Here is an 18,640-nt window from a genome sequence, read left to right as displayed (position 1 = left end):
CATATTTTTTGATAAATTTATTTAAATATTTATTTATTTCGTGTACTTTCGTTTCGTGTCGTGTACTCAAGTGTAAACTCAAAACCGAGACTACATTTATTCGTGTACTTTCGTGTTCGTGTACCAAAAATGTCAAATAAAATCCGTTATTTTCGTATCATTTTTGTGTCGTGTTATTGTGTCATGTACGAAATTTCCGGTTCTATAAATAACACATGCCCAATTTGTAGAAGCCTTTTTTATAAAAAAAAGAAAAAGAAAAAATCTCTCGCTTGAAAATAATACTGTCACTCGACACATGCGAAAAAATTGTACCTGCCACTTGGAAATAGGATTCTTATTAGTAGTTTGTGAACGTTGACTATTACCTGCCATACTAACTTATTCTAAGTTAAGCTTTTAAGGTATAGTTCGGTGATGAAGATTTGTAAAAAGATGTATGTGAAACTAGGCTTTGTGTTATATTTAAATAAATTATAAATTATAGAGTAAGAAGTTTAGAAGTAAAGAGAGATCTCAAAAGTATTATTAATCCTTCTGTGATTGTTTAAGTACAAATGACTAGGCAAACTTGTATTTATAGTAGAGTTTTATCAACTGTATTAAAAAATTTTAATAGGTAAGTTTTCTTAGTCAAGTTAACAAAATCTTGATTTTCGTGACAAACTTCCAATATTAAATTAAGTTTTTCTTGAAAAGTATCGCGAGTCTTCCTAAGTAAGTATTGTGAGTCTTACTTAGTAAGATTTGACAATCATTATTATAAGATTCCCCCTTGATTGTCAAATGTGAGTATCTCAAAGATTGACTGCCTCATTAAAACCTTGCAAGGAAAAACCCGGTGGGATAAAAATCTTGATGAAGGAAAAAGAGTACAGTCTCCCCCTGAATAAAATATCTCACATATTGACATCTTGATGTAATATATTCTTCAATCTTCGCATTCTGATGTTTTTCGTTGATTTTCAACTGTTGATGTCGGTAGTGACTTTGTAAGTATATCCGTCAGATTATCACATGATCGAACTTGTTGTACCTCAATATCTCGATTCTCTTGTAATTCGTGAGTGTACAAGAATTTTGGTAAGATGTGTTTTGTTCGATCTCCCTTGATATATCATTCCTTTAATTGTTTAATGCAAGCTGAATTATCTTCAAATAAAATAGTGGGGTCGTCTGTAATATTTGATAATCTACATGAATGCCGAATATGTTGGATAATGGATCGTAGCCAGACACATTCCCTACTTGCTTCATAGATTGCTAGTAATTCTGCGTGATTTGATGAAGTTGCAGCCATGGTCTGTTTTGTAGATTTCCAAGAGATAGCAATACCACAATATGTGAATAAGTAACCTGTCTGTGATCGTCCAACACGAGGATCTGACAAGTATCCAGCATCTGCATATCCAACCAGCTGTGATTTCGAATTATTTGGAAAGAATAATCCAAGATCAATTGTCCCGTGAAGATATCTCAATATATGTTTGATTCCATCCCAATGTCTTTTAGTTGGATCTGAACTGAATCTTGCTAATAAATTCACAGTAAAAACAATATCAGGTCGTGTGTTGTTTCCGAGGTACATAAGAGCGCCAATTTTACTGAGATATGGAACTTCTGGTCTAAGTGGATCTTCATCTTCTTTTCTGGGACGAAATGGATCCTTTTCAACTTCAAGTGACCGAACCACCATTGGTGTAGTTAGAGGATGAGATTTGTCCATGTAAAATCGATCAAGAACTTTTTCTGTGTAGGTTGATTGATGAACAAATATTCCTGAAGGTAAGTGTTCCACCTGTAAACCTAAATGGAACTTTGTCTTTCTAAGATCTTTCATCTCAAACTCATTTTTCAAATAATTTGCAGCATTAGTAATATCTTCAGAAGTACCTACAATATTCAAATCATCCACATATACAACAATAATAACGAAACCAGTTTGAGAACTTTTAATAAACACACATGGACATACTTTATCATTAACATACCCATCATTCAATAGGTATTCACTTAGCCTGTTGTACCACATACGACCAGATTATGTTAGTCCATATATTTATCGTTGTAATTTAACTGAGTATAAATGACGAGTCATAGTCTCATCCAATTTTAATCCTTCAGGGATTTTCATATAGATATCACTATCAAGTGATCCATATAGGTAGGTTGTCACAACGTCCATCAGACGTATTTCTAATTTTTCCATACAAGCCATACCCATAAGAAAACGAAAAGTAACTCCATCCATCATAGGAGAGTAAGTTTCCTGGTAATCAAATTCAGGCCTTTGAGAGAATCCATGGGCTACAAGTTGGGCTTTATATCTTACAATTTCATTTCTCTCATTTCATTTTCGTACAAATACCCATATGTTCCCAACGGAGACCACACCAGCTGGTGTTCGGACTGCAGGTTCAAATACATTTCTCTTGCGCAAGGATTGCAATTCTTCTTGGATTGCAATTTTTCATTTTGGCCAATCATCTCTTTGTCGTCATTCTTTCACGCTTTGTGGTTCTGGATCGGAGTTCATAATAATATCACATGCCACGGAAAAAGCATATACATCATCAATTTCAATACTCCCGCGATCCAATACTTTTCCGTTATGTACAAAACTCAATGAGATCTCATAATTTTCAGGTACCTTTGCTTCTATTAAAGCATGTGCCACTTCTGGGGCAATATCCTCTTCTGGAGGAAATACCACTTTTGGTGTTTTTATTACAACCATTTCAGGGGTTTTACCGAAACACTTGCCACTTTAGGGGCATGTTCAATCAATTTCCGTTTTCGTGGTACAATATCTTTTGCACCAACAGGTCTACCACGCTTCCGGAGTGATTTTAAATTACCAATCAATTCTTCAGGAATTGATTTATAAATAGGGATTTCATCATTTCTGGTGCATTAACAGCAGGTATATGTGATTTAACAATATGCCTAGAATCACTAAAAGCATCTGGCATCTGATTAGCAATATTTTGCATATGAATAATTCTTTGAACTTCAGATTCGCATTGATTAGTTCGCGGATCTAAAGCAATTAATCCTGATGTATTCCATGTCAAGTCAGGGTTTATCTTATGCAATAATTTATCTCTCCCTAATGTCGAAAATATTGACTCATCAAAATGACAATCAGCATATTAAGCAGTAAAGACATCACCAGTTAATGGTTCAAGATATCTTATAATAGATGGTGAATCAAAATCAACATATATACCTACTCTTCTTTACGGTCCCATTTTAGATCTTTGTGGAGGTGCAATTAGAACATATACGGCACTACCAAAGATCTTAAAATGTGAAATATTAGGGGTTTGACCTAGAACTAATTCATGAGGAGATTATTTGTGGTAAGCAGATGATCTTATCTTAATTCTATTTGCGGCATGAAGTATTACATGACCCCATATAGAAGTGGATAATTTAGATCTTAGTAGTAAGGGTTGTGCAATAAGCTGAAGTCTTTTAATTAACGATTTCGTTAAACCATTTTGTGTATGCACGTGAGCTACGGGGTGTTCGACAGAGATTTCTACTGATATACAATAATCATTGAAAGTAGCAAATGTAAATTCAGTGGCATTATCAAGTCGAATTGATTTGATAGGATTATCAGAAAATTGGGCTCGTAATTTGATTATTTGAGCAAGAAGCTTGGAAAAGGCTGTATTTCTGGTCGAGAGTAGACAAACCTGAGACCATCTAGTTGAAGCATCGATTAGGACCATGAAATATCTAAATGGTCCAGATGATGGATGAATAGGACCACATAAATCACCTTGAATTCTTTCAAAGAAATCTAGAGACTCGTTTTGAAGTTTAACTGGAGATGATCGAACAATTAATTTTCCCAAAAAACATGATGAACAAGAAAGTTCATCACGTGGCATGACCTTTTGATTCTTAAGGGGATGTCCCGTAGAATTTTCTATAATTCGACGCATCATGGATACTCTTGGATGATCAAGTCTTTCATGCCCGAGGGTGAGTGATTTTGGATCTATAATTTTGGGAGTAGTGACATTGTAAGACTCAATGACCTTTATTTATGTGGTATACAACCCAGAAGAGACTCATGGTAATTTCTCCAAGATTTTCTTATAGCCTGAGGTAGTTGAAGTGATTAGGAGATATTCTTTTCCACCCTCATTAGTAGTTTTCACGTGAAAATTATTAAAACGAATATTATTAAAACTTAAAGAGGTTCCTAATTGACTTGCTAGAGTATAGGGCATCATCTATGTGAATTTGTGTCTCATTTGGTAGTATAAAACTGACTTTCTCAAAACCCTCTATGATATTTGATGTTCCCGAAATCGTCCAAACGTGTGAGTTGGTTTTAGTCAACTTTGAGAAATATTTCTGATTTTGTAAAATTGTGTGAGGGGTTGTGTAGTCAGCAATGCATATATCTCTCGTATTTATGTTGTTTATCTATAAGTGAACAACAATTTTCTTATGCAAACAATGTACATAATACAAGAACATAAAACAAGCACATGAAAGCAGAATATTAAAATAAGCACGTCTAAAATATAACATCAAAGAAATACAAATGAAATCTAATTATCTAAATCATAATAAAGGTTAGCACCAGTGTCTAGTTCATTTTGAGGTCTTGTTGTTTGGTTCTTCACTTAAATTATGACTAGCGAAGTTCATTTCTACCCTTTCTCCGTTATTCTTTTTATTTGCCTCATAGAGGTCAACTAGATATTTCGGTGTGCGCCAAGTACGTCTTCAGTACCCATGTTCCCCACATCTGAGACAAATATCCCTAGTATCTTTTTCTTGTGGTGCATTCCTTTTATTTGGCACTCTATGTTACCACTTCTGGTGGTCAGAGTTATTGTAATTATCACGCTGCCACTTCAGGTGGCTAGAATTATAATGATTACGAAACCGGCCTCGAAAGTTTCCATGCCCACGGTTTCGTCTGTAACCTCGTCCTCTTCTATGCCCTTTCCCACGCCCATTCTTCTGGATTGACGTGTTATGTACTTAGGTAACTGGGCAGAGCCTGTGGGACGTATCTGATGATTTTTTAGTAACAACGCATTATTCTTTTCAGCGACAAGAAGAAGAGATATCAGCTCTCTATACTTCCGAAAATTGCTTTCCCTATACTGTTGCGCCAGAATTATAGTGTTGGGGTGAAAGGTTGAAAGGGTCTTTTCTATCATGTCAGCATCAGTAATATTTTCACCACACAAAATCAGTTTTGAACTTATTTTGAATAAGGCAGAATTATACTCAGCAACAAATTTGAAATCTTGTAACCTTATGTTAAGCCAGTCATACCGGTCGGGCATGAGGTAGATGAACAATTTTTTTGGTGATCGAATCTATCTTTGAGATTATTCCAAAGGGTGAATGGGTTTTTGACAGTTAAGTATTCAGATTTTAATTTTTTCATGATAGACTTGGCATTTTGTTCAACGCTTGGAGTTTTTCTCGATTCTATGGTATCTTTTAACCCGTTAGCACTAAGGTGTAATTCAGCATCGACTACTCAAGATATATATTTATTACTAGATACATCTAAGCCATGAAACTCTAATTTTGCAAGATTCGCCATTCTGATTATATTTTAAACAAGATATAATATGTCACATAATATTCAAACAAGCAAGTTGAAATAATAACTTTATACAAAAGTTACGACTGCATGGCCGGCCAGAAAACTTTTGATTATTACTTAACAGACGCACCATTTTTATAGTAGTATTACTTGACGGCAGAGCCATCTTTATAGTATTATTTGACGTCATAGTCATCTTTATAGTATTACTTGACGACATAGCCATCTTTATAGTTTTCAATCAGTAACATAAATAAATATGTAACAATAATTAGAATAAAATGAGTAAAAGAAATCGTACCTCTTTTATGAAATAGTTTTAGTTGATATAGACTCGTGAGACAAAATAAGTCGTACCTCTTTCGAGAATCAAGTTTCAGTTGACACTCGTGCTTTCAAGAATCAAGATTCAGTTGGTAGAGACTCGTGCTGATAACTTGTTATATTTAAATAAATTATAAACTATAGAGCAGGAAGTGGAGAAGGAAAGAGAGTGATCTCAAAAATATTATTAATTTTTCTATGATTGTTTAAGTACAAATGACTAGGCAAAACTTCTATTTATAGTTAAGTTTTCTTAGTCAAATTGATAAAATCTTGATTTTCGTGACAAATTTTCAATATTAAATTAAGCTTTTCTTTTTGATAAGTATCGCGAGTTTTGTTTAGTAAGTATTATGAATCTTCCTTAATAAGATTTGATAATCATTATTATAACACTTTGAAGGTTCTGTAATAATTCTCGTATTTTTGTCCTAGACCGGTAGTTATACCGTAAGGCCTTTGGCCTTAAAGCATCATCATCTTAAAGAGGTTTAACAAGAAAGTAATATGAAAGATCAAGAAAGCATTTCAAATGCGAGTTATTGTCGTTCTCTGACTTCAATTTTGAGTTGGTCCAAAAAGTTTGTTTCTTTCTAGATTTAGCGCAGAGGCCAATTCATGTTAGACTTGTAAATAATATTGACTCTCTCTCTCTCACTCAAATCGGTAGTTGACATGACACCTTTCTGGTAAATCTCCCTCCATTTCAGTGATGACGAATGATACTCCCTTCGTCCCTAAAAATTTTCCTATTTGTGTTGAATGCATAATTTTGATTGTAGATATCTTTAATTTCGTATTAATATTAAATATAAAAATTTCAATGTATTAAAATACTTATAAATACGAATCTAACAAGATCACTTATGACTATATTTGATCTTATAGATTAAACGTAAATTAGTAGTCAATCGTTTATCATGAATAATATAAAAAGTCAAAATAGGAAATATAATATGAGACGGCGGGAGTATATTCTATTCTTCAAGCACATAGAAAGTTAATCTTCCTATATTACGATTACTTCTCTTTCGTACAAATGTAGATGAAATTATTAACTTAACCCGAACTAAAATTTTCTGGATGATGATATCCTAAGATGTCTACCACCAAATACAATATGAATAGACCCAAATAATAACAGACGAAGCTGCTGAAACAGTATAGTTGCAACTTGGAAGTTCGGGCTTAATTTAAAAGAAGCTCAATGTTATTTGCTCTTTAGTAGTTCGTGGCAATAATAGTGTGTTAACTTTAGCATATAAAAAAATGATTAAACAAGGTCCCATGTTCAACAGCAGAAGTCATAGAGCAATAACACAGCACCAACTTAGCAAATGATAAAAATAACACTTGGTGAAATCATTAAGCGACTCATTACAATTACATCTGGATGAAGTGTTATAATACTTGACAAATGTTGAAATAAAAATAATTATTTGAAGTAAGAATAAATCATGACTATTAAATTGTGAGTTGAAAACTAAAATTATAAATATTGTCCAGAACTGATACATGATAAATACCTAAATAATTAATATAAATATAATAATTGACATACAAAACACTAGCATATTTTCACAGATAGGCTTGGCAGACTGCTAGCACTTTAAAGTACAACGAAAAAGAGGACTTAATTCTGCTCCAGCAACACAGATAAACAACACGTGCCACCAATCCTTGGCAACACCCCAAAACGGGGTGTGTTGGAGAGACCGTCGAAAAACTGAAATTATCTCCTTCCCAACCCTTCATAAACCCTTCTGAATGTATTAAACTAAAAAAAAAACAAATTCTAAACCCAACCCCTCATTTCAGAATACCGATCAAAACATGGTTCTCAAAACTTCAACTCCTCCCAACCCAATCGAGCCCCTCCTGACCTCCAATCCAAACATATTCTAAATAGACATTAAAGAATTTTCTAAAGGGCGGAGTGGCTGTCAGCCAAATAATACACTGGTCAACCACTTCTCAGAGAATCCTAAAAATTATACAATGCAAAATGACTTGTCTGGTATACATTGTCAAGAAAAGCTTCGTAAGCCTTATAATCTGTAGATCCCAAAGAAGGCGAGGATGTCCAGATACAACACGCCACAGCCAGCCATTGTGTTGCACAATTTACTATGGGATCTGGCTAGCCGGCTAGGAAACAAATTGCAAGTAACTACTTTTATGTATTATACATAATTCTAACACATATATCATGTAATTAAAGCAGAGAGAGAGAGAGAGAGCCATTGTGTTGCACAATTTACTATGGGATCTGGCTAGCCGGCTAGGCAACAAATTGCAAGTAACTACTTTTATGTATTATACATAATTCTAACACATATATCATGTAATTAAAGCAGAGAGGGAGGGGGGGGGGGGGGCGAGGCAACAAATTGCAAGTAACTACTTTTATGTATTATACATAATTCTAACACATATATCATGTAATTAAAGCAGAGAGAGAGAGAGAGAGTAAATGAATAGTTGCAGAATGCAAACAATGTAAAGGGCAAGGACGTATAGTAAACAACATAATTCCAAGAACTTACAAACTATAAGTACCAAAGTATAATAATCAGGATATTCAAATAATGTGAACATAGTAACCTGCACAATGACTACAAAATCTATCACAGTTGTTTTCCATCAAATTACATCAAACCTTTACTTTGATCAGAATGTAAACTAATAATTGCATTGCTTGAGCAAAAAACATTCTTATCAAACAAGTGATACCTTAACATGATCATAATTGTTAATGACTGAACATGCTCGCTAATGGAAATCAAAGCTTAGTTACTGAGAGGACAATAAAATAGAATTTAATAATCTTCTTGTCCACTTTTAAGCTAATCGGATTTTGGACTAATAGGTCATCGCTGTACATCTTTACATTCCATATATTCTACTGTTTCTAGATAAACTAGAAAAGTAGGATATGCATCCTGAAAGCGCCTAGTACTATTACAACTTCTAAAGCAAAAACTATGTCAAGAACTTGTAAGAGCAACAACATTGGACTACTTGCACCTTAAAAAGATGCAATGGAACATGAGGACGTTATGCCAAAATTAACAACTACATTAGGCAGAGGCACTAATCACAATCTTATTTTAAAAGAAAAATCTGCCAAATTTGTACACGTAAAAGCGCGGAGTAATTTGTCAGGATTGCAGCAAAAGCAGTTATCTGGTTTGGGTGCAAAATGCAATTTATTGTTCAGTTCAACTGGTCTAGGCAGCAAAACACATAGTTTCTCTAATAAAAAATCTAAAAAGATCTACTACACAGAATGAACTGACACATGTGCACAAGCCGAAAAAGCAAAACCGTATCTCAACCACATGAAAAGTAGTATCTAAATGTGCATTAAAATCAGCTATATAATGCAATATCCATTAAAAACATCTTAGGAAATAAAATGACAAACAAAGACTATATTTAATAAATGTATTTTACAGCAAACAATCTTAAGAGTATATATGGATTATCAAACATTCAGTTCTTGAGGACACCAAGATTGACATACCACTTCAACATGCTCCTCATCCTTAAGGCTGTCCTCTTACAGAAATTAAATGAATGGCCAGACTATGCCAGATATGGCGATGCCCTAGCAGCCATACTGGAAACATGTGCTTGATTTTGAACACCCCTGACCTTTAATGCTGTGGCACGGTGAAAGAACTGCTCACGAGACAATGACCGAATAGTTCTCAAGTACTGATCAAAAGGGATCGACCCATCTTGAACAGCTTTATCCAGTGCATATACAACATCCTCAATAGCTAAATCAGCTGATGTACACTCCAGAATCTGCTTAGAAAAATTATCCACTGGTAAAAAAGCATCATCAATACCAACACCATCCATCTTCTTCCCCTCATTCTCCCTCAACCACCCTTCCAAAACATCAGTATTCATTGAAACCATTTGTAACTGCAATTCCAAGCCCTCCTTTTCCCCTTCCATTTCCCTCACCCCTTTCGATATATGTTCAGAACGCTGCCTCAATGTCCCTTGCACACCAAACAACCCTTCCATCTCAGCTTCCTTGCTCTTCCTCATCGCCCCTATATCACCGTGCAAATTCTCAACCAACTTATTAATCGCATTCCTCCTAAAAACCTCACCAGCATCCTCGCTAATCCTCTGCGGAGGAGCCGGCTGCGTTGGCACCGGAAACTGCACCCTCCCTCCACTGCTATACGGAGACGGAGGATAAGTCCCAGGTGGAATTGCAGGCCGTGCAGCCACAACACCCGAATTCGAATCAAAACTAACACTCGGACTCATACTCGGACTAACACTCGGACTAGGGCTAACATTCTGCACAGGCCTACGTTGTGAATACAAAGGCGGATTGCTTCCAAAATAATGCGACAAATTACGACACAAATCAAGCAAATTAGAACTAGGATAAATCCAATTCTGCAAATACGGAATGGAAACCATCCCGGAAGGATTAACAAACGGATGAGGACGCTTAATAATCATATCTCTAGTCGGATTAACAAAGACAATCGGAGAATGACGTGGATACGATTCCATAAGCCAAATGACAATAGGAATATTATAAGTAACATTCTGAAACATCATCGGAACCGTACCTTCAGCTTGGAGGAGATTGACCGTACGGCCGTCGTTGTGTGTAAACGTCGCCGTTTTAGGCTGTAGAGATGGATATGAATCGGCGAGAGAGACGAGATGTTGACGGATCAGCCATTTGCAGTCTTCGGAGTAAGGGAGAGATGAGGGACCGCGTTGAGAGAGCACGCTACTGAGAAATTGTTGTGTGTTTGGTGATGGTGATGTCGCCGGAGACGTCATCGGAGTTTAATTCTGATCGGATTAATATATATGTGTATATTGATTAAAACCCTAGGAGAGAGAAAGTGTGGCGCCGGCAGAGATACGTTCCGGTGAGATGATAAAGAGAATATATATGAATGAATTGTATGTATAGTTTCCGTGTGTATATATATAATAATATTGTCAACCAGCTAGTAAAAGAATTTCCTAGTCATTTCCAACAAATAAAATTACCCTCACTTACGGTGTAATCGAGCCGAACCGAGCCGAATACTGTCAGGCTCGGCTCGAACTCGATTAAAATAGTTCGGACTCGAGCTCGAGCTCGATCGAGCCTTTAATTTCAAGTTCAAAACTCGGTTCGTAAAAGGTTCGGTAGGCTCAAGTTTGGCTCGAAAGCTCGAATTAATTCACTAAATATTAACAAAAAATTCGAAATATGATCGGTTCGACTCGAGTTCGGCTCGAGTTCGACTCGATAAAAACAAATAATATATAATAAATATTAAATATTTACATAAAAATATATTTATAATAAAAAAAATTAAAAATAATAAAGGCTCAATAAGGCTCGCGAACCTTACGAGCCGAATAATATGAAGCTCGAACTCAGCTTGGTTAAAAATTCGAAAAGCTCGAGTTCGAGCTCAGCTCGATTATTTTCGAGCCGAATTCGAATTTTTTACGAGCCGAGCTCGAGTAGCTCACGAACAGTCTGACTCGTTTACGCGCCTACCCTCACTTCATTATTTACTCTTTCCAATATGATATTTCTATTTTTTTTTTTGCAAATTAAATCTCAGAATTTAAAAAATATCAAATATATAAATCAGACCTTTTTTTTATTTGATCCGAACAATTATAACTTATAAGCGGTGTTAGGGTTGACTAGTGATTCAAGATTAATGGAAAATAATAGATTAATTGGAAGTATTAATAAGATTAAAAGTCAGCGAATTTTCAGAATATACTAATATTATTCTTAGTTTATGTATGGAATGTATGTATTATAGGACACTCCTTTTCCCCTGTTATAGGTCACTCTTTTTCCCCTTCGTTTTACCTTTTTCGGATATTTAAAGGTGATATTATAAAAGTGTTCGGAGTACTTACTTACTTAGATGATATACTTTCGATGAATGAAAAAAACTTTGTTTCTCTGAATTGGCAACTCTATCCCTCCGGTTTGTAATCTTAATATTTATATCAATGAAATTTTTTTCTGATAAAAAAAATATTATTTAATTATTATAACTATTTATTAACAAATATATATATTTACAATATTATGAATTCTATATTTATTCTTATTTAATGAAACTAGAATTTTAATCTTAATAAATAATTATTCATAATCAGATTTCAAAAATGGAATCGGTCATGTACCTTTACTATCTAGGATTAACCGGTTTTCAACTCATAAAAAATTTAGGCATATCTAATGAATATAAAGATCAAACGCTGCTGGATACCGATCTCTAAATCTATAAAAATGTATGAATTACTTGCATCCCAGAGCTACATTAACTACACTGAAAGCCTGAATTACAATTTCCATTGTCTAATTGCATGTACAACCACAATATCCCCACATCAAAAGTATCACCAGATTATTCAACTGCTATTGCAAACTTACTCTTAGTTGGTAGTCTTGTAGACTTGTAGTCTTAATTCTTCTCAGCATATGCAGCATGGTGGCGGAGGAAGTGTGGAACTCGCTATAAGGCGGGATCGTGTTTTTTATCTTGTCATTCTTTGATACAAGCTTATCACTTTGTCCTCAAGTTGAAAATGGATGGGCATTTTTACCTAATCATGATACAAAGCTTAATTGGTCTGTTTAGCTAGTAAACCCTTTGGCACACCTGTTACTTCAAGCTCCTTCACAAATGTTCTGAGGCATCCATTGATTATGCGGGGAGCTGCCCCATCACAGAAGCGTTTTGCGAGATCAACAGCCTTCACAGAAATTATTATATATATTTTTAAAAGGTGAGAAATCCTAATTTATAGAGGACTAAAAGGCAAAAGTGCAGAATACCTCATTAATCACAATTTGGTGACGTGTGCCTAATACTGATATATCAGCCATAGCTAGGTGAAGAATCGAAAGCTCCAATATTCTGCCTGCTGGTTCAATCTGTAAAAGTTTAGGCGCAAGTAAATATTTAATACCAGCTTTAGAGCTAAAGAAGCTTGAAAATGTCATATTGTGATTTAGTAAAACTTTAAGATTTTGTTTAGAAGCACTTAACCAATATCATGACCATTTAGTTAAAATTTAAAGGGATCAAACTTTTAGTAGCACCGACTGCAAATAAAAAGCATGAATATATTGAGATAAGTATAATAACAAACATAATAAAGCAAATAAAATATAATGCAACCACATACTGTCTAGGAAAATGCACGCATAAATAATCAATTATTCTAAAAAATAAATTTATAATCATTTGAAAACCGGGACAACTTTCACTATACAAATATCACCGGGATGAATTAAAATTTCTGCATAAATTGTTTTTTCTTTGGGGAAGGTCACCCGTATTAAATGTAATAATAGATGTGACCAACTAGACAAAAAAAACTAATTAGACTCCAAGCATAGAACTACCAGACAATCTTTCAAATACGCCGCAATGCCGCACAAGGGAATGAGGCAAAATTTTCTGTATAATGACATCATGCACTATCCCAATAGAAAAAGGTAATAGTGTAAGGAACCTGTCACCTCTGGCCACCTCCCTAAGTTTTAGCTGGAAGACTAGCTCATTGGTCATGTGAACATAAAATTCCCCCAAAAAGATAATCTTAATTTCTTATCTTAATTTCTTGTAAACATAAAATATCATTTTTATGTTTATTATGTTATGCTTCTCTACCATAATGTGCTAGGGCTGAGTGACTGCTATCACTTGGTCGAAGTGAACACAACACATATATATCTATTGGAGGAGAAGCCCGTGAAACATGAAAGGCCGAATAACGAAGATCTTCTCATTTATAATTATAACACAAACATTCTTAAAAACAAATCATCTAGTTGCAAATGCAACGGGATATAAATGTAGTCACTACATGCCACGAAGAAAAAACTCCAAACTGGAGGTCAGGAGTATACATTTCATTCTTAAAGAAGAGAAGATAGGTATTCTGAGTCTGAGGGACCAAACAAAAGAAGTAAGATGGGAGGCTATCAACACTGGTCCCATTCCATTGAGCCCGTATTTAGTTTTAATAATGTTCACTTGGCCTATTCTGACATCAGAATGTTCAACAAATACCGAGACACTTGGCCTATCTACAGTATATAGGATCGACTGAATTAGAACACTGTTGATTTTAAATTGAGTATAATGGCCGTCTAAAAGTTGATCGCTAGCCCAATATTAGTTGTTCATTAAAACAAAAAAGATTCTGTATCAGATTAGATATAAGCAGAAAGTAGAGCCACTTTTTTCTGTTCCTTATTTCGTAGTTAACGTTTTTTAAAACATGACTAGCATCGTTACCCTAAATGTTACTCAAGAACAAAATAAATAAACTTACACCAGTTTATACAGAATTGTAGATTTCTTCTCTTACTTCTGTATCATGGTATATTATCATTCATAATATAACATCATTAATTAATCAATCAATGCACGACGAATGGCAGTGTAGCACTGCAAATTTATAAGCAACTAACACATTTAAATAAGTCAAGTGTGTATCTTAATTAAGGTAGATATATAGTCAGTGATACAGTAATGCAGTTGGAATATTAAAATAGAAGTCAATGCAAGACTAACCCTCCAGTTCTGTGGGACAACTTTGTCAATGACCAGCACGTGACCATCCCAGCTCTCAACAACCGCCACCAACAGTTTCCTTGTAAATCTGTAATGGTGAAGGGAAGAGTAAAGTAATTAGTGCAAAAGGAAAGCAATGAACTTATAATTTACACAATACGAACCTACCGTAAGATTAGTTTGCTGTAGACCAACTTTGGAGGAGCTGAAAGGACCTCTGCCTCTGAGATGTAGCATTGAGAAATTGCACAATTAATTATGCTTTTTCGGAATATGAGATATGATAATTCTTTATGAAGCAACTTAAAGACCAATTTCACACATATTCTTCATAAATGTTGTGCCACTATGCTAAGCAGATAACAAAGTTTTCTTACTAAAATAAGTTCCATGCTTTTAAATACTAAACCTCCAATACAACATTGTTTTAAGCTTCATTCACTAAATGTCACCATCACATCTTTCAAAACACACTATAAACTTACTGTGCGCATGCAAGACAAAGGCTTAAGATAGGCAGTTCTCTTTTCATTATTCAGTAATACTTAACATTTTAATATGGAAGATAAATATGCTCGCAATATTGGTGTTGAACATTGATCTATCATCCAGAAGCATCCATAATACAATTAACTATTAACTTACAAAGGGAGGACAAGTGAAATCTATGCTTTCTTATTCCTAAGAATTTTATATAAGTTTTTATTGTTTTTTATGCCTAACGACGGAATGAGAAATTAATGGACACATTTACTGCAAATGCAGCCCTTAGAAAACACAATTTTGATTTAAAGGTGAAAACAACCTTATATAATTGCTCAAAAATCCATGCAGTTGAATTAACTTGGCCAGATTTGGTGAAAAGGTAACTTGAAAAGTGACCTGAAAGCATTCGTTCAGCAGGCACAAATGACAAAATCCAAACTTTCAATGCAAAAGACCAGATATGGCCAAAATAAATAGAAACTCTTTTTTTACTAAAAATAGCTAAACTAATTCATCACTTGTCCTTTGAAGACTTAAAGAAAAGCACATGAATCTTATGGCAGATAAGCAAGAATAGGAATGAATGGAAAACAACTTATGTCTGAAAATCGTAGCATCACAAACACGAAGGGTGAAATTTTAGTTATTAATAGAAAACTAAGCCATTAGGAAAAAAATATTTTATTAAGAAGCTCCATAAGTGTGAAAATTGCTTAGAAAATGTAGCTAATAATATAATTGAGAGTGAGTACGATTATAACAAGCAAGACATGCACATATATTTTTGTTAAGGGCATTAGGTGTGAATGTACTAGTACATTTTTCTGAAGGGTATTAGGTGAATGTACTAGTTTGATAGTAAACACAATCCAATACATAAATACTACTAGTTATTAGAATATTCATAAAAAAATGATCATAAGCGGTAGTCACATGAGAGAGACTCTCTCACATAGTAAAAACAAGAAGAAGCATCGACAATCCTAAATGACAAAGGCAGTGGGAATATAAACTGATCTTAAGAAATTACCCAATTCAGAAACTTTGATATCAGATTGCATAAGCTTGTCAGCTTCTTCAACAGTGTCAGCAGAAACCGGAGGTCCACCAAAGCTCATAGGATTGTACTCCATCAATGTGGCTTTATCAAACTCATATCCTGCGTCTGTAAAAACAAATTCCACGGTCCATACACAATAATGAACATAACCGAGCTCCAAAAACGTACAAGCCTATGAAGTAAAAGAAAAGGCCCACCTCTTCTGGCATTAACACGCTGGTCAAAAAGACGAACAGGATCTGAACCTTGTAGGCAAGAAGCATATAGAATTGACCTAACATACAGGACATAAACCTCACTTATATAATTGGTGCAGAAATGATATGAATCCACAAAGCTGCATATATGTAAATGGATAGTTTGGGGGATGTATAAAGTAGAGGATAGAAAGGGGCAACATACAGAGCAAGTTCTCGGGCGGCTCTAGGACTACAAAACCTTCCGCTCTTATCAACTTTAGGCAAGTGGGCGGCTAGTTGTTGTTGTTTATCAGTATCAGTTTGTGCGGAGACATGAGTAGTTAGGGCGTCCAGAGCAATGGCGTGAGTACGTAGCAAATTGGTTGATGGTAATCTAATGAATTCAGGTATCAAACTACTACTAGTTCTATTAATAATATTGGGTTTGAAAATTGTAGAAGAGGAAGATAATAAAAACATAGAATTCAACTGAGGTCTTGCCAAGTAACAAGTACAAGAGGAGGAGGAGAGCAGTAGAGAGCTGCTGAGTTCCATTGGTGAACCGCTACTTCTGTTTCCTGCTTGCCTTGTGGATAACATTTACATACATACTATCCCCCCCCCCTTTGCCTTCCGCTCCCTGCTCTCGACTCGAAACACCAAAATATCTGTATACTGGCAGAATTTTATTTTTTTTCTTAATTTCTTTTTTTGAGTAATAATTTATTAATCTATTTCCAGGTATTTTTTCACTTTTTTTTGTTAATTCGGTGTTCGGACCAGTTTTCGGGCACCTCAACTAATCCGGATGACTGCTAGCACACTCATATCCACTAAGCATGACAATAAACTTACTTCCATGTTTTCCGGAGGGTTCGAACTTGTGATATTGGGTGTTAAACCCCTGTAAGTCATATGTCATAGCCTATTTGTATATTCGAGGATTCAACTCAACTCAAATAAGTAAATAGTGGAACTACCATCAGAGAGATCTCGCAAAGTAATATCTGTCAAAGGATTCAGAGACAAGGTTCATCTACAGACTTGAGGAATTAATTCACTGGAAGAAGTTCAAGAAATTGATCATGCCTCAGTGTTATAAGTCAAGATCGTGGATTTAATCAAGTGACAGAGATCTCGTCAGAGTATCAATTAATTACAAGGATTTAATCTGAAGAAAAAAGTCAAGACATGAAGAAACGTCACGAAAGTTAGTCACTCATGAACCAGACAGTACATCGAGTGTCAGCATTGAAGTGACGGAATTGATTCATAAGTCTCAAAGATTGTCTGAAGAATGGATGCTGCTCAGGGTTAGTATTAATTCTCTATTAATTAATTAAGTCATATAATTTAATTAAGAAAATAAATTAACTCTGCAAGGATTAATTTATTGATTAATTGAATTAAATTGATTAATTAATTTAGAATTAATAATGAGGATTTTCAGAATATTAATTGATTAAAATCTGTGATAATTCTAAAAAGACAACTGATTGTACTAGTATGACAATCGGTATGACAATTGATAGTCATACCGAATGTCTTACTAATTCAGTTAATTGTTTTGATAGAATTTTTACTTAGATTAAATTCAATTATGTATTCAGAAAAACAATTTCATTTGAACTAATATGACAATCAGTATGACAATCAATAGTCATACCGAAAGTCTTGCTAGTTCATTTTAATTGTCTTCCTAGCTCTATTAGATTGTCTCACCGAAAGTCATTCAAGCTCAAATGGATTGTCACACCAGTTCTCAACAACTTCGGCTGTGATTATTTAAAAAGAAGCAGAAGACATCATCTATCAAAATAGCATAACATTTATCAAATACAGAGCAGCAAGACACAGAACAAGAAAAAGCAGAGAACAAAAGAAAAATATTTCATCTTCCATCTGCTTATTCAAGATCAAATATTCTAGCTTGTTAATGTTAAATCCAAACCACTAGAATTACTTATCTTGTTCTTGTATATCAATCTAGCGGATTAAAATCCCTAGAACTTAATCTCAAATCGCTTTTAGCATTTGATCTCTTAATTACAAAAATAGAAAAAGTTCATGTCGAATTTATTCTAAATTTGTAATAATTGATTTGAGATTAAACCCTTGTAATCGATACCGTAGTTGTAACACCTTTCAAGTTTAATAAAAGTTTTATTTAACTTGAATTTTGTTTCACAATTTTATTCCGCATTTTATTCGACGAAACGGTATTGTTTGCATTCAACCCCCCTTCTACAAACAAATTGGGACCTAACAATTGGTATCAGAGCCTTCTGATTAACGAACAAATCAAGATCCTAGACTTTTGTGATTTTTCAACTCCTTGAATTTTTATTTATTCAAAAATTCATAATGACTTCACATAAAGTTGGAACCGTTAAAATTC

The 18,640-nt window shown here is 34.5% G+C and overlaps 2 protein-coding genes across 2 annotated transcripts; both read right to left on the bottom strand.

The window, feature by feature from the left end:
• Positions 1 to 9,331: 9,331 nt before the first annotated feature.
• LOC141684514 (protein ELC-like) lies at positions 9,332 to 10,869 on the bottom strand. The gene has a single exon (XM_074489529.1). The coding sequence runs from the start codon at positions 10,742 to 10,744 to the stop codon at positions 9,506 to 9,508; it is 1,239 nt and encodes a 412-aa protein (XP_074345630.1). The 5' UTR covers positions 10,745 to 10,869; the 3' UTR covers positions 9,332 to 9,505.
• Positions 10,870 to 12,191: 1,322 nt separating this feature from the next.
• Positions 12,192 to 16,886, bottom strand: LOC141684681 (uncharacterized). Its single transcript, XM_074489759.1, has 7 exons — positions 16,466 to 16,886; positions 16,261 to 16,337; positions 16,034 to 16,168; positions 14,686 to 14,740; positions 14,518 to 14,605; positions 12,768 to 12,866; positions 12,192 to 12,685 (listed from the first exon to the last, which is right to left on the bottom strand). The coding sequence occupies exons 1-7, from the start codon at positions 16,840 to 16,842 to the stop codon at positions 12,554 to 12,556; spliced, it is 963 nt and encodes a 320-aa protein (XP_074345860.1). The 5' UTR covers positions 16,843 to 16,886; the 3' UTR covers positions 12,192 to 12,553.
• Positions 16,887 to 18,640: the final 1,754 nt, after the last annotated feature.

Source organism: Apium graveolens, chromosome 9 (assembly GCF_009905375.1).
Source record: "Apium graveolens cultivar Ventura chromosome 9, ASM990537v1, whole genome shotgun sequence".
Taxonomy (NCBI): domain Eukaryota; kingdom Viridiplantae; phylum Streptophyta; class Magnoliopsida; order Apiales; family Apiaceae; genus Apium; species Apium graveolens.
The sequence above is the reverse complement of the archived record's forward strand: the minus strand, read 5'-3'. Positions and strand labels throughout refer to the sequence as shown.